Genomic DNA, 12532 nt, shown 5'->3' on the forward strand with positions numbered 1-12532 from the left:
ACAAAAAAAAGTTAAATATAATAAAAATGTTACTGATATTTAAAGATACACATTGTCCAGTGTAGCGTTAAGTCTTAGGTTTCAATCTGAATTGGATGTCATATTCAGCCAAAACTCAAAATTATATTCAATTTAATGTTATTCACCAACAAATTTATTTATTCGCAGCCAACTCCTAAATATTTACAAATTCCCAGCTTTCATTAAATTGTTATTTTGCATTGTTTTTCCTTATTTTTTCTAGATACATCAGCTTTACTGCAGCAACAAGAATGGCAAAGAAATGCAATCTTTATGCTATGCACTCGCAACTTAGTACAAGCATGTTGCCATCCTCATTTAACTCGCTTCATAGACAATGCAGTAACTTCCAATGTTCAGCAAACACGTCTATGCAAATTAGATTGCAATGGATCACACCCAACCATAGTATTGGAATCTCAGGATGTTTACGTTTGATTCAGACTCAGATTAGTATTGTCATAACAAAAAAAAGTAGTATGAACTTCCTTTCCCAAATTGCAAAGTAAACACACATATTGAAAGACAAATTGCACGAAAACAATTATATATAAAACTAGAAATAATTATAAAATAGACATAGATAATCAAAGCCGGGCACTCATTGTGTACGACCGTGTTGTCGGCCGATGCGATTCCATAAAGAGCGCAACGCAACGACGCACGCAACGGATCGTTTTTAATGACCGAGAGTTAGCAAACGGCGTCGCGTCGTCTATCGCTCACAGACAGCGGAGTTGGATTCGTCGTGTGACGGTCGTACAACGCAGTGTATGCCTGGCTTAACAGTGAAAGAAGAGTTAAATTAGAGAAGTATGAACATTTAGGACTAAGGTTTTATGTTTATCTTTTAACTATTGAAGAGGCGGATGGCTGTCGGCATAAATTAATTTCTGAAACTGTTTGTCCTGACTGGAGTGTGACGGATTCTACCTGAACTGCTTGTGATAATAGTATTATGAAGGGGATGAGTATTTGTCATGTATAATGTCCTTAAGTGTTCTAGTGATAAATTTATCACAAAATAATCAAATTGCTCGGCATCCATACCAAAAATCTTACAAGCTAACATAATAATCCCAGTGAGTTTTTCTAGACTTTCTTTGGATAATTCAATATACCAGACATTACAGCAGAATGATGTGGCAGACTAGATGACAGAAACATAGGACATATTAATATTAGGTTTTTTGTTTCAATGTGTACATTACCATGACGTTTTCCTCACTAATAATATTACTACCCGGGATCGGAATTTATTGTGACATCACTTGCATTATTGTAACAATTCAACTTTAATATAAATTCATAAAAATGCATTCCTTTACTGATCTAATACAAGATCAGGCTCTGCTGATTGGTAGTGGCTTAGGCTTATTAAACGTTGCCAAACATAATGCCTCTCTGATAGAATTTTTGCAATATAAGGAAGATATTAATCGGAGCTTATTTTAAAACTTTTCCATGCAGATATTTAAGCAGGAAAGTACATAGTAAAGGTAGTGTTTTAAAGCGCTTTTATTTGATTAGCTTCTCGGTAATAGGAATTTAAAACAATGTAATGAAGTTAAAAATACCCAGAAAATTAGGTACAGTGGCAAATGCAAGGATGAATGCAAGTCCTATCTAGGCATATTCTTTTTATTATGCATCAACACAAGCTAGACTAGAGCAGTCACTCTATGGAGTGCATGCTTCCGCCCTGTACCTGAATACCAACATTACTCAGGCCGTGTATGATGGGTGAAACTGCAGCATACCCTCAATGAAATAATGGAATCACCGGTCGTATTCATGCACATTATTTTCTTTTCTACATTTTGTTGTTAACTGGACGCACAAGTTTGTGTATGAGTTGGTAACTGCAGTCCTACCTGCTAGATTGGTGGAAAGGCACAACACCTTTACATAATGTCCTTGAGGCCAAAAGCATAGACAGTAGTTCTACCGCTCGTAACAAAAAATTATTGGTGGAATTAGTTAACTACATATCAAGAAGGTATGTACTGTGCTTCCCAAAGAGAAGACAGTTTTAAGATGAACAAATTTGGATCTTATATACCTATAGAGTACTACAGTGTTATGTCACGATACCACGCGATACTACTCCGTTGCTATCGTTGCAAAAAGCGTTCAACCGGACGCCATTTTCTTCACCAACAAAACATTGATCCCAATTTCGAGCGTAATTATTAAGATGTTGTATCTTACTTTTTCTTTGTAAATTTTTTATTGCTGATTAAATGTGTGTTCGATAACTAATATAATGCAAGCTTTTGTTTTTTTAGTACCTTTGATGGTAAAATATTAGATTTTAAAATGCCTATTCCAGAAAGCCTATGAAGTCATTCAGGCGTAATCAACGGTAACTAACGTCCGTGGTACTCTATAGTAAATTCCTTCTGGTAATACAGTACTAGATTCCATGGGCATTTTGAAAATACTCCACAACCAACAGACTGAATCATTTATAGGTCAAATTTGCTTTCTACGATGATGGCGTTGAAGTGACAACACTAATATAAAATAGCGCTGAGAGTATTAAGATAAACTGGTTGCCATGAGTTTACATAATATTAACAAAGATATTTCATAAATATCCAGGCCATCTATCTGTACATTAGTTGCTGGCCAATCCCCATTGCACATTGCCAACAAAAGTACATCGGGCCAAATGTACAGCGGGCCAAATGTACAGCGGGCCAAATGGCCGAGCGGTTAAAGCAGGGGAATCGTGATCATAGCCAACAATATCGGCACGGGTTCGCGGCCGGCTCGCTCCTATATATAGTTCTGGTGGTGGAACAAGTCTTCTCGGATAAGGACTATAAACCGTAGGCCCAGTGTACACAAATGCTCATGTGCACTTTAAAGAACCCAGTACATCTTTCGAGATGGGTAGGGGGTTACCACGGTGTACTGGTTCATTCGGCCCCTGTCGTGGACAGATGAAAGTGCGCCGGTTTACTGGCTGCTGAAGACATGAAGTGACCCTTAGGGGAGGGGAAAGTTATTGTAAAGTGCAACATCTAGTCCCGAGCGCATAGACACCATGTATTATGCGCTATATAAGTCTCCAACCATTACCATTACCATTACATCATAAAATCAATCAAAATCAATATTTCATTAAAATTCAGTCTGGCTGTAGACAAACAGATAAACAAATATACTAAATTTCATTAAAAGAAAGTACAAGAAAAACAAGCCTCTCTGTCCATAAAATAGCAGTCAATGTTCATCTGGTATTTTTATATACCATACAAGTAGATATACTTTATACTTCTTTAAAAATGATTTGCATATGCTTATACACGTCCTGTGTACTTGAAATACTTTTTGTAGTCCGAGTAAAAACCTTTGTAAATTTCCTTGAGGCCATCAGGCAGAGTGGCCCCCAGCAAAGATAATGATTTATCATCGCAGATAGAAACTATGCTGTTTAAACCATTTCCCAATGATTTCTAAAAGAAAAAAAACAAGTTTAAAATATTACAATTATCTCTCTCTCCTACCAATACCATTCAACTTGTGAGAATGGTGTAACAAAATGTATTGGTGACAATTACTTTCCTTCAATGGCTGCCCAACTTCGGAACGGTCTGCCGAATTAGGTCAGGCAATTCAAAGCCCCAAAATACACTTATTTAAAGTTTCCTATCACCTTGCTTTAAACGTTAAAGGATCATCTTATTTCCTTATTGGCAATGTTTTTTGTTTTATTTAACTATTAAACACAATTGCTTGGAGTTTAACTTATTATATTCAGTTATGAAATCTTTGTTTACGTATGGTCTGTGTACAAACTCTGCTTGAAGGAATTTTCCAACTTTTTAGAGAGTGGTAACAGCACTTTGTAACTGCAAGGAAAGGCACAATATAAGCAACAATTATCAAGTATCAAGTGCTTGAGAGAGCGGCTAATCTGGTGGTAGCCACTGTGTGTGCGCTGAATCGTGGAGATCACTAGGTCCCCGGTTCATTCCCATTGCTGCCTCTCCTTGTGTTTCAGCTGAAGTTACAATAGCGCATCGTCTTTCGTTTGTTCTGTGTGCATTATGTCCCATGTGCATATTAAACAATGCAGTACACTCTTCAGAAAAGAGTAGGGGATTGTCTCCCAGTGTACTGCCTAATCATCACCAGAAGGACCCCACTGAAAATAAGTTTTCTTCTGGAGTTTTGTGGGCTATCCTTGGTGTTATCCTTGTATCCACAGAATAAATCCAATCAAATCCAATCCAAGATTTGGACTGATAATACTGTACCATAAACTATAAATAATCATATTATTCTATATCATTACCTTAACAGCTGGATGGAGTGTTCCTTTCTGCAACTGACGGACATATTCTGCTACCAGAACAACTATCACTTTCTGCACATCCTCTTTATGTGAGGCCAAAAGTGTCAATAATCTAAAGATATCATATAATAATAAACACAGTATTATCAATATTTTGTATAATGCGATTAGAATTAGGCCAGTAAAAAATATGTAAATAATATCTCACCAGTAGCATTTGATTCGCTATTTCAGACCTTCTTCAGTTGAATGACATTAACATATTAGTTAATGCCTACGTCATTGACAGTTTAATTGTAACAGATATTATTGACGCTAAGTGAATAAATATATGTGATTAATGATATTCTTGAAATGGAAATCAGAAGGTAATATTAATAATAAAGAAAATAAAGTACAAACCTATCCATATCCTCTGCACATTTAAGCAGAAGCTTCTCTTGTACTTTTTCTTGGGAACCTCCAATTGCTTCTCTTCCACGAAACATAACAGAATTCAAAAGATGTGAGAAAGTCAAGGTCCAAGTTATTGTTCTCTCAACCTATCAGAAAAGGGATAATTACCCAGAAATCCTTGTGGCATAATACTTAACTAGTATAGCTAGTTTGAGCTATCAATTTAATTTGGAGGCACTAACTAACCTCCAAGTGTGGAGCAAAGTCTAAAAGCCATGAATATCCATTTTTCCAGTTGGACTCACTATATTTTCCAAGAAAATCCAGTAGTCACTTATTTGGGAAATAAAGTTAAGATGCTCTTTATGTCATGGCACAGGGGTAACAACTAAATCAAAAGGGTTCGCAGCCAATATGTGAACTAATAGTGTTATGCAGTAAAGGATATATTTGACACCTTCTAAAAAACTTGGAAGAGAAGAAGTGACTGATTTTGGATACTGCAGCAGGAGGGTGTCCAGTAGATGGAAGAGCACTGTGAAACACTTTGAGAAATGCACAGCAGGAAGGTCCATCAGAGGAACAAAATGAACGATGTGTAATGTTGTCATGGCAACCTTGGCTGGAAGCAAATCCTGCAAAGTAGAAAAAAACATCTCCAACTTTTTAAGAGCATTAAAAAAGCCTGTACCAAGGTATGGTAAGTTATATTATTATCAAAGATCTTATAATTACAAACTAGCGCTCTCCGCGATTTCTGCATGCACATTCTGTAATATCGCAGTGTAGAGTGGCCTCTTGCAAAATTGATTACTTTTCAATTTTGACATCAGAGATCATTAACTACAGAAAGCGCATCTGCATGCGATTTGTACAATAATCATGGTAACAACTAGGACACCCTCTTTCAAAAGTGATTACTTTCCATCCTGTTATGCTTCTTTATACTGAGCATCGACGCTTCTACTTGTTACGCATAGAATCGCACTATGTTGTAGTTATAAGATCTTTGATTATATTTTAAGATATAGAATGGTATATGGGTATGAATGAAATCATATGGTATATGATTTGGTATTATATTGTATGGTTATATGGCTCAGTATATGACATATATGATATGGTATAAAATTGCACATATATAATATACAGAAAGATGAAATAGATAGGTTTCATGAGCTGCATAAAATATATAAAATAGATTATTAAGAAACTTACATTTCCGGGTATCAGCAAGGAAACCACAGCATCGACAGCACTACATACAGTGTCTACATTTTCTGATGTAACTGGATGGAGTGAATGCAGAAAATCCATCAGAGATAGTAAAACCTAAATGATATGTAAAATATAAAATAAAATGTTATAAAAAATAAATGAAATGAATTTCCATTTTTTGGACAATAAAATAAATTGAATTAAGTCACATACAAAATGTTTTTTCAATGATTTACAGGTGTTTAATTACTTGTTCAAGTTATTTCTAGAATCAATAATTAATATTTTAGCTTTCATTAGATATACAAAATGACAGCAGTATAAGTTTGCTTTCGCTACTTGTTTTGAGTGCTGAGATCAAAATATCTAAAAAAAATAACTACAGCTCACTTTGAAAAGGTCACAGCCAAAGGGCATGTGGTCTATATAGTATAGCTTTAAAAGAGCCAAAGGGTGGGTTTCTACTTAAAATTGGATGACCAATATAAACAAAGCGTCCTTAATACTCTAGTCTACATAACATACATGAAGTGAAAATGATCCAGAATGCATTTAAAATAACGGAAATGACCTTTGTAATAACTGTTTTAACATAGCTTCCTTTGCTACAACTCCTTATAAAAAGTAGTATAATACCTGAGGTGTAGATTGTTTTAGCACTTGCCAGCTTTCTTCCTGAAGATTAGTTAATGGAATAATCTTCAGGGCCATCAAAAGACCTTTTATTTCATTGCAACTCTGTGTTGTCTGAAAAAAATTAGGTTAAATATCATATTTACTCCTTCACTTATCATATAAATTTTTTTGTTTCACAAGTAAATATGGCACAGTATACATATGCAGTACACATGTGTGACTTACCAGAGCTGTCTCGATGTCAGCAAGCAAAGTGGAGAGCTTAGCAGAATCTAAACACTTTAGTATCATCTGTCCACACAGCCTAGCCTCTTCAACATATTCTGCAATAATACAAAGTAAATTCTCTAATGATAATTCTTAATTTTGATAAAAACACAACATTTTGTAAATTCAAATTATAGTGTATATATTTCAAATTTAGGTCAGTTACACAAGGAACAAGAAAAAACGGAAAATAGTATCACCTACAAAATGGAACACAATCTTTCAAATACTACATCTACAGAAAGAGTTTTTAATACAAATATAAGCCAAATTTCACTGAATAGTGATTCTTAGCAATCATTTCAATTACCATACTTTAAGCATTCAACAAACTTCAGCCACATCTTCTCCAGTTCATGACTGGAGACAACAGCACTGGCATCTGCAACAAAGCATACACTCCGGAAGAATTCCATGATCCTCTTGACAATGGCAGTTGTAGTCGGGATCTTGGCCTCCAGGATATTCTGCAGCAATGGCAGTAACTGAGAGCTCCACTTGTCTTGGAACATCGGAAATTCTGCTTCCTCAGAGATATTAATCACATCTGCATAATATCTAAGTAGAACTGAAGCCATCTCAAGAAGGTTGCAAAAAAGTAGGTTTTCAGACATGAGCTCCTTGGAAAGTTCTGAAGTTTCTCCAGATACTGAATCTTTCTTCAATACTGGACAACTAAATTTGTTTTTGTACCAATCATTAAGAACATCCTCGCTTTGAAGGTATTCAATGAAATGCAAGGCACTGTCTGCCAAAACATCAAGTTCCTTTAAAACCTCCTTTTGATCATTGTTCTTCCGTCTGGCAAATGATGTTGCTTGTTTGACAAACACAGAAAGAAGAGCAAGCAATGATGTTACTGAATTCTGCTGGTCAATCACGTTTTTCTGGTTTTCTGCTGTTTTGCATATCTTTCTCAACTCTCCCAACAACTAAATATGATAAAAGAAATAGACAATAGAAACTCCACATCAGTTATATAAAACAACTGTTATGAAAAGCTGTTAAGTGCATGTGGCTTGTCTTCAGCATTAACAATGTAATTGTCTGCTGAATTTTTTTTGGCATATAAACAGTATATCTTATCTTATTTTTAAAAACATTAAAAAAAAAAAACATTAATAAGAAAGGATTATCAAAACATACCAAACATGATCTCAGTTAATTTCTACTTACCCATTGTGACATCTCTGGTACAACAGTATCATTATCTGATTTGTATGCTGCAGATAGCAGGGCTGACATAATGTCATGGGTTACTGATCTTAGCTGAAGTTCATCTTCCTGACAACCTGATAGCTGAAATCATAACAGTAAAAAATCCAACTATTAATTAGCCCCTAATTAATTTCTTTATATTATCAATTACTTTTCAGTGAAGAGTGGCTGGCAAAACAGTGGATTGGGCAAGGCACTTTGACCCCACCCCCCTTAGCACTAATGTACATAAGCATGTGATTTTGTGGGACAACACGTGTTTGAAGTCTCAAGATGCACATATTCCTTGGTTCTGTTCCGATTGGACAGTTATTAAGTTCAATCCAGGAAAGCTCCATTGTATCTATCTCTCCTTTCTCCACTCAGGAACAGGAACATTGTACAATCCTGGATTGATTCTAGCTGCAATAATAAGAATGGTCTTCCCCTAGGAGTTGTGAATGAGCAGTCACAAAGCTAAGTGTATTCCATTTAATTTCAGCTAAATAAAGAAATATTTCCAATTATGTAACAAGACTGCAACAGAAATTTCAGGACTTAGTATACATTAACTCAATTTTTCAGTAAAGTAAAAATATATTATGTAGCTAAAGATTATTTTAACATTTGTCTCTATCATTACCATTTTCTGGCTCATTAGTGAAGAAGAAAGTGACTTCAATAGCCCACAACCAGTTGGAAGTTCAAGAAATGATCCACGAAGATCAACTTGGCACAGTGTCTTTAGAGAGGTTCGCACAAGCAGCAGACAACCTGGAACTCCTTGCAGCACTGAGTCTGAGGTTTGTGACATCACATGGTTCAGGAAGCAGAGGACCAAAAGACATCTTACGTGGTTGCCAGGCATCAGGTGTTCAAGTGGTACGAATCTTAAGATCTAAAAGGAAAGAAAAAGAACAGAATCTCTATTTAAGACTAAATAACTGTTTTATTCATATTTCATTAGGTTTTTAGTCCTTTGAATACAATAGATGAATCAAAGTAATTGTCACATTATATTGCATTAGGACAACATACAGTGTGAAATGGCCCAATGACGCTGTGAGAACTAAATGGTAATGAAAGGTTAATGTGATTGCTTAAATTCATATTTTTTATGCTATTTTTATTCTCTGTGAATTTTGCTTTGGAATTCAAATAAACCTTCATCAACTTTCAGCAAACCTAACAATCGCAATGTGTCTGACTCGCAGTAAGCAGATCGACAATCATTTTGCTTAATCAAGCCACAAAAATGAGGAATGTAGGCCCAGTATTTCTTGAAAAATCTCATTCTCATTCTGACAGAAATCTCAAGTTATTGCTACTTTGAATAAGACAGAAGATAATTAATTCACACGAATTTATTCACCTGTAAAGCATTCAAAACCGTGTCAATTTCTTTCTGTTTCCAACTAAAACTCTTTCCGCCTCCATGTTCATACGAACATATCACCTTCGTTACTAACTGCACATTCTGCCACATTTCATGATCATTCTCTTCTTTTCTTTAAAAAAAAAAAAACAAATTAAAACCATAATTAATTATTTTGAATGGGATACACAGTAATGTGAACAAAATAATGGTTCGGTTATCATATTCACATCAAGTTTAAAAGTGTTACAGAATATGACAAATAAGTTTTTCCAATATATGGATGTAATCTGACATCACACATAATGGGTGTGATCATTTATGCTAATAAATGGATAGTATGGGAAGGGGTTAAAAATTTCCTGATTAGCTATGTTATCATTTTAGGTTCACGATGCAAATGAAATTATATTATGCTAATAAATAAAGCTAGATTGTTTAAATACTTGTTCCTTTAACCTCTTTGATTTGTACATAACACCTTTAATATAATTGGTTAAATCTCTGTAATTTGATTGGTTATTCTCAACAAAATTGGTACCTTGTAAACTGTATAGGAAGTCAGATTGTGTACATAATGTATTCCTAAAGATGAACTAATGAATTTTAAAATAAAGTATTGAATCACAATGACTTGTACCACAGAATGTTGTTTCATACTATCTTATGATAATAAATATGATTTATGTACATGTTGTTGAATATGGTACATATTTTTACCTGAGCATATTTTCAGCTACTTGATTCCACATTTTATCATATGCTATTTCAAAAACTGGTTTCAATTTCTGTCCTTTCTTGGGAAACTGTTTTAATGACCTAGATAATTGATAAAAAATGCAATTCAAGATGTTATGCTCATTCCTTTCAAGATACAGAATTTTATCGCAGACAAAATTCACTCTTTAAGACTTAGTTCATAGAGTAAATGTGTATATGTCTGCCTTATAATTGTGACTTATAATAATAATAATAATAATAATAATAATAACAATAACAATAACAATAATAATAATAATAATAATAATAATAATAATAATAATTATTATTATTATTATTATTATAAGGCAAATGAAATTATATTATGCTAATAAATAAAGATAGATTGTTTAATACTTGTTCCTTTAACCTCTTTGATTTTTACATAACACCTTTAATATAATTGGTTAAATCTCTGCAATTTGATTGGTTATTCTCAACAAAATTGGTACCTTGCAAACTGTATAGGAAGTCAGATTGTGTACATAATGTATACCTGAAGATGAACTAATGAAGTTTAAAATAAAGTATTAAATCACAATGACTTGTACCACAGAATTTTGTTTCATACTATCTCATGATAATAAATATGATTTATGTACATGTTGTTGAATATGGTACATATTTTTACCTGAGCATATTTTCAGCTACTTGATTCCACATTTTATCATATGCTATTTCAAAAACTGGTTTCAATTTCTGTCCTTTCTTGGGAAACTGTTTTAATGACCTAGATAATTGATAAAAAATGCAATTCAAGATGTTATGCTCATTCATTTCAAGATACAGAATTTTATCGCAGACAAAATTCACTCCTTAAGACTTAGTTCATAGAGTAAATGTGTATATGTCTGCCTTATAATTGTGACTTATAATAATAATAATAATAATAATAATAATAACAATAACAATAACAATAATAATAATAATAATAATAATAATAATAATAATAATTATTATTATTATTATTATTATGTGTATGCCTGCCTTGTGAATAGAATTGTCACTTATAATAATAATAATAATAATAATGTGTAAGTCTGCCTTGTGAATAGAATTGTCACTTACAATAATAATAATAATGGTAGACTTAGTATAGTGCATATTGTTGCACTTCATATTTATCAATACCCCAGTCATTGGATTCAATGCCTATGGAACATAAACTTAAGCTCCCTAGGGGAGTATTTTATAACACTGCAGCAGCTACATCAGCGCATTTTGGCATTTAACCCTACCAGGTACCCATTTATACTCCTGGGTGGAGAGAACCAAAGCAGACAAAGTGCCTTGCCCAAAGACACAGTGAAATGCACAGCGAGGGATTGAAACTCTGACCTCGTGTAAGAGAAACCAAACTGTTCCTGCTGCGCTGAACCGCTTTCACTTAGAATGTGATTAGCTGAGTTGAATGAAACAATCAATCTTTCGATTTTAAAATATTCTTTCCATTGCACAAATACAAAACATTCATTATTCATCTAAAACAGATCTTTGTCATTTGATATTTAGGCCTACCTTTCTTCCAGTCAGTACAAGTTTTAACACAAACAACTTAAAATAATTTGGTAATTAACTACCTTTCGTCAGAATGGAACAGTCAATCTTCTTTCAACCAATGAAAGCAGGTGGAGGTGTGCAATGGGACAAAACGAACGGAACAAAAATTGCATGGATGCAACAAAAATTTTCATTATAGATGAAATTGTGTAAATAACTAATGTCAGGAGATATGAAATCCACCAATCAAATGACAATGCATCTATTTAGGTGTGTTATAATGATGTCCAAAAACTCATTGTGAGGCTTTACAATTATTAAACACACCACTCTATAATATCATTCATAATCGTCAATATTATTTTAGTCCTTACTGTTGGATTGCACTGAGAGTTTCGTCTAGTAAAACTGACATCAATATAGTCTGAAATTGTCTAGACTCCAAGCAGACTGGGCTTCTAAGAAACTGTATAACAATATCAGCTGCTCTGTTATTTTTTGTCACATCTTGAGTATTCACAGTCTGGATAAATATGCTTGCTGTTGATATTAGCTGACTGTCAGTAAGGAATGGAAGCATGATAGGTAATCTACCGGTCAACATTTCCAAATAATACAGAACAAAGGATTCACTGTCCAATTGTTCAATCTGTTGAAATATTTTGGTAAAAAGGTATTATAAAGCAGCTGCTGTACACTAAAAATTCTGTTTTTATATTGCGCACATATCTAAGTATCATGCTGAAATTGATGTTATTTATTTATACAGCATATAATTAAATATTTATTTAGTTGAAGGATTTTATATAGCACATAATATCACAACCTGATGTTTAACATCTCAGAAGAAAATAGGC

At 33.8% G+C, this 12532-nt stretch overlaps 1 protein-coding gene and 1 long non-coding RNA gene across 2 annotated transcripts in view; one reads left to right on the forward strand and one right to left on the reverse strand.

Moving 5' to 3' along the window:
* Window positions 1–1418, forward strand: part of LOC117109023 — a 3338-nt gene extending 1920 nt beyond the window's left edge. Inside the window, exon 3 of the long non-coding RNA XR_004445451.1 lies at window positions 245–1418. This is a non-coding gene — a long non-coding RNA (uncharacterized LOC117109023). The remainder of the gene's footprint in view (window positions 1–244) is intronic.
* Window positions 1419–3042: 1624 nt separating this feature from the next.
* LOC117109021 (unhealthy ribosome biogenesis protein 2 homolog) overlaps window positions 3043–12532 on the reverse strand; it is a 22868-nt gene continuing 13378 nt past the window's right edge. Inside the window, exons 14-26 of the mRNA XM_033251248.1 lie at window positions 12050–12324; window positions 10807–10905; window positions 9414–9549; window positions 8685–8939; window positions 8021–8143; window positions 7155–7776; window positions 6803–6900; window positions 6578–6688; window positions 5942–6055; window positions 5172–5358; window positions 4730–4832; window positions 4328–4439; window positions 3043–3485 (exon numbers count right to left, since the gene is read on the reverse strand). Coding sequence (XP_033107139.1) covers window positions 3330–3485; window positions 4328–4439; window positions 4730–4832; window positions 5172–5358; window positions 5942–6055; window positions 6578–6688; window positions 6803–6900; window positions 7155–7776; window positions 8021–8143; window positions 8685–8939; window positions 9414–9549; window positions 10807–10905; window positions 12050–12324 — 2391 coding nt within the window. The 3' untranslated portion in view covers window positions 3043–3329. The remainder of the gene's footprint in view (window positions 3486–4327; window positions 4440–4729; window positions 4833–5171; window positions 5359–5941; window positions 6056–6577; window positions 6689–6802; window positions 6901–7154; window positions 7777–8020; window positions 8144–8684; window positions 8940–9413; window positions 9550–10806; window positions 10906–12049; window positions 12325–12532) is intronic.

The sequence above is a fragment of the Anneissia japonica genome, unplaced genomic scaffold, assembly GCF_011630105.1.
Source record: "Anneissia japonica isolate Jap-2015-1 unplaced genomic scaffold, ASM1163010v1 scaffold5088_len281106_cov177, whole genome shotgun sequence".
Classification (NCBI taxonomy): Eukaryota; Metazoa; Echinodermata; class Crinoidea; order Comatulida; family Comatulidae; genus Anneissia; species Anneissia japonica.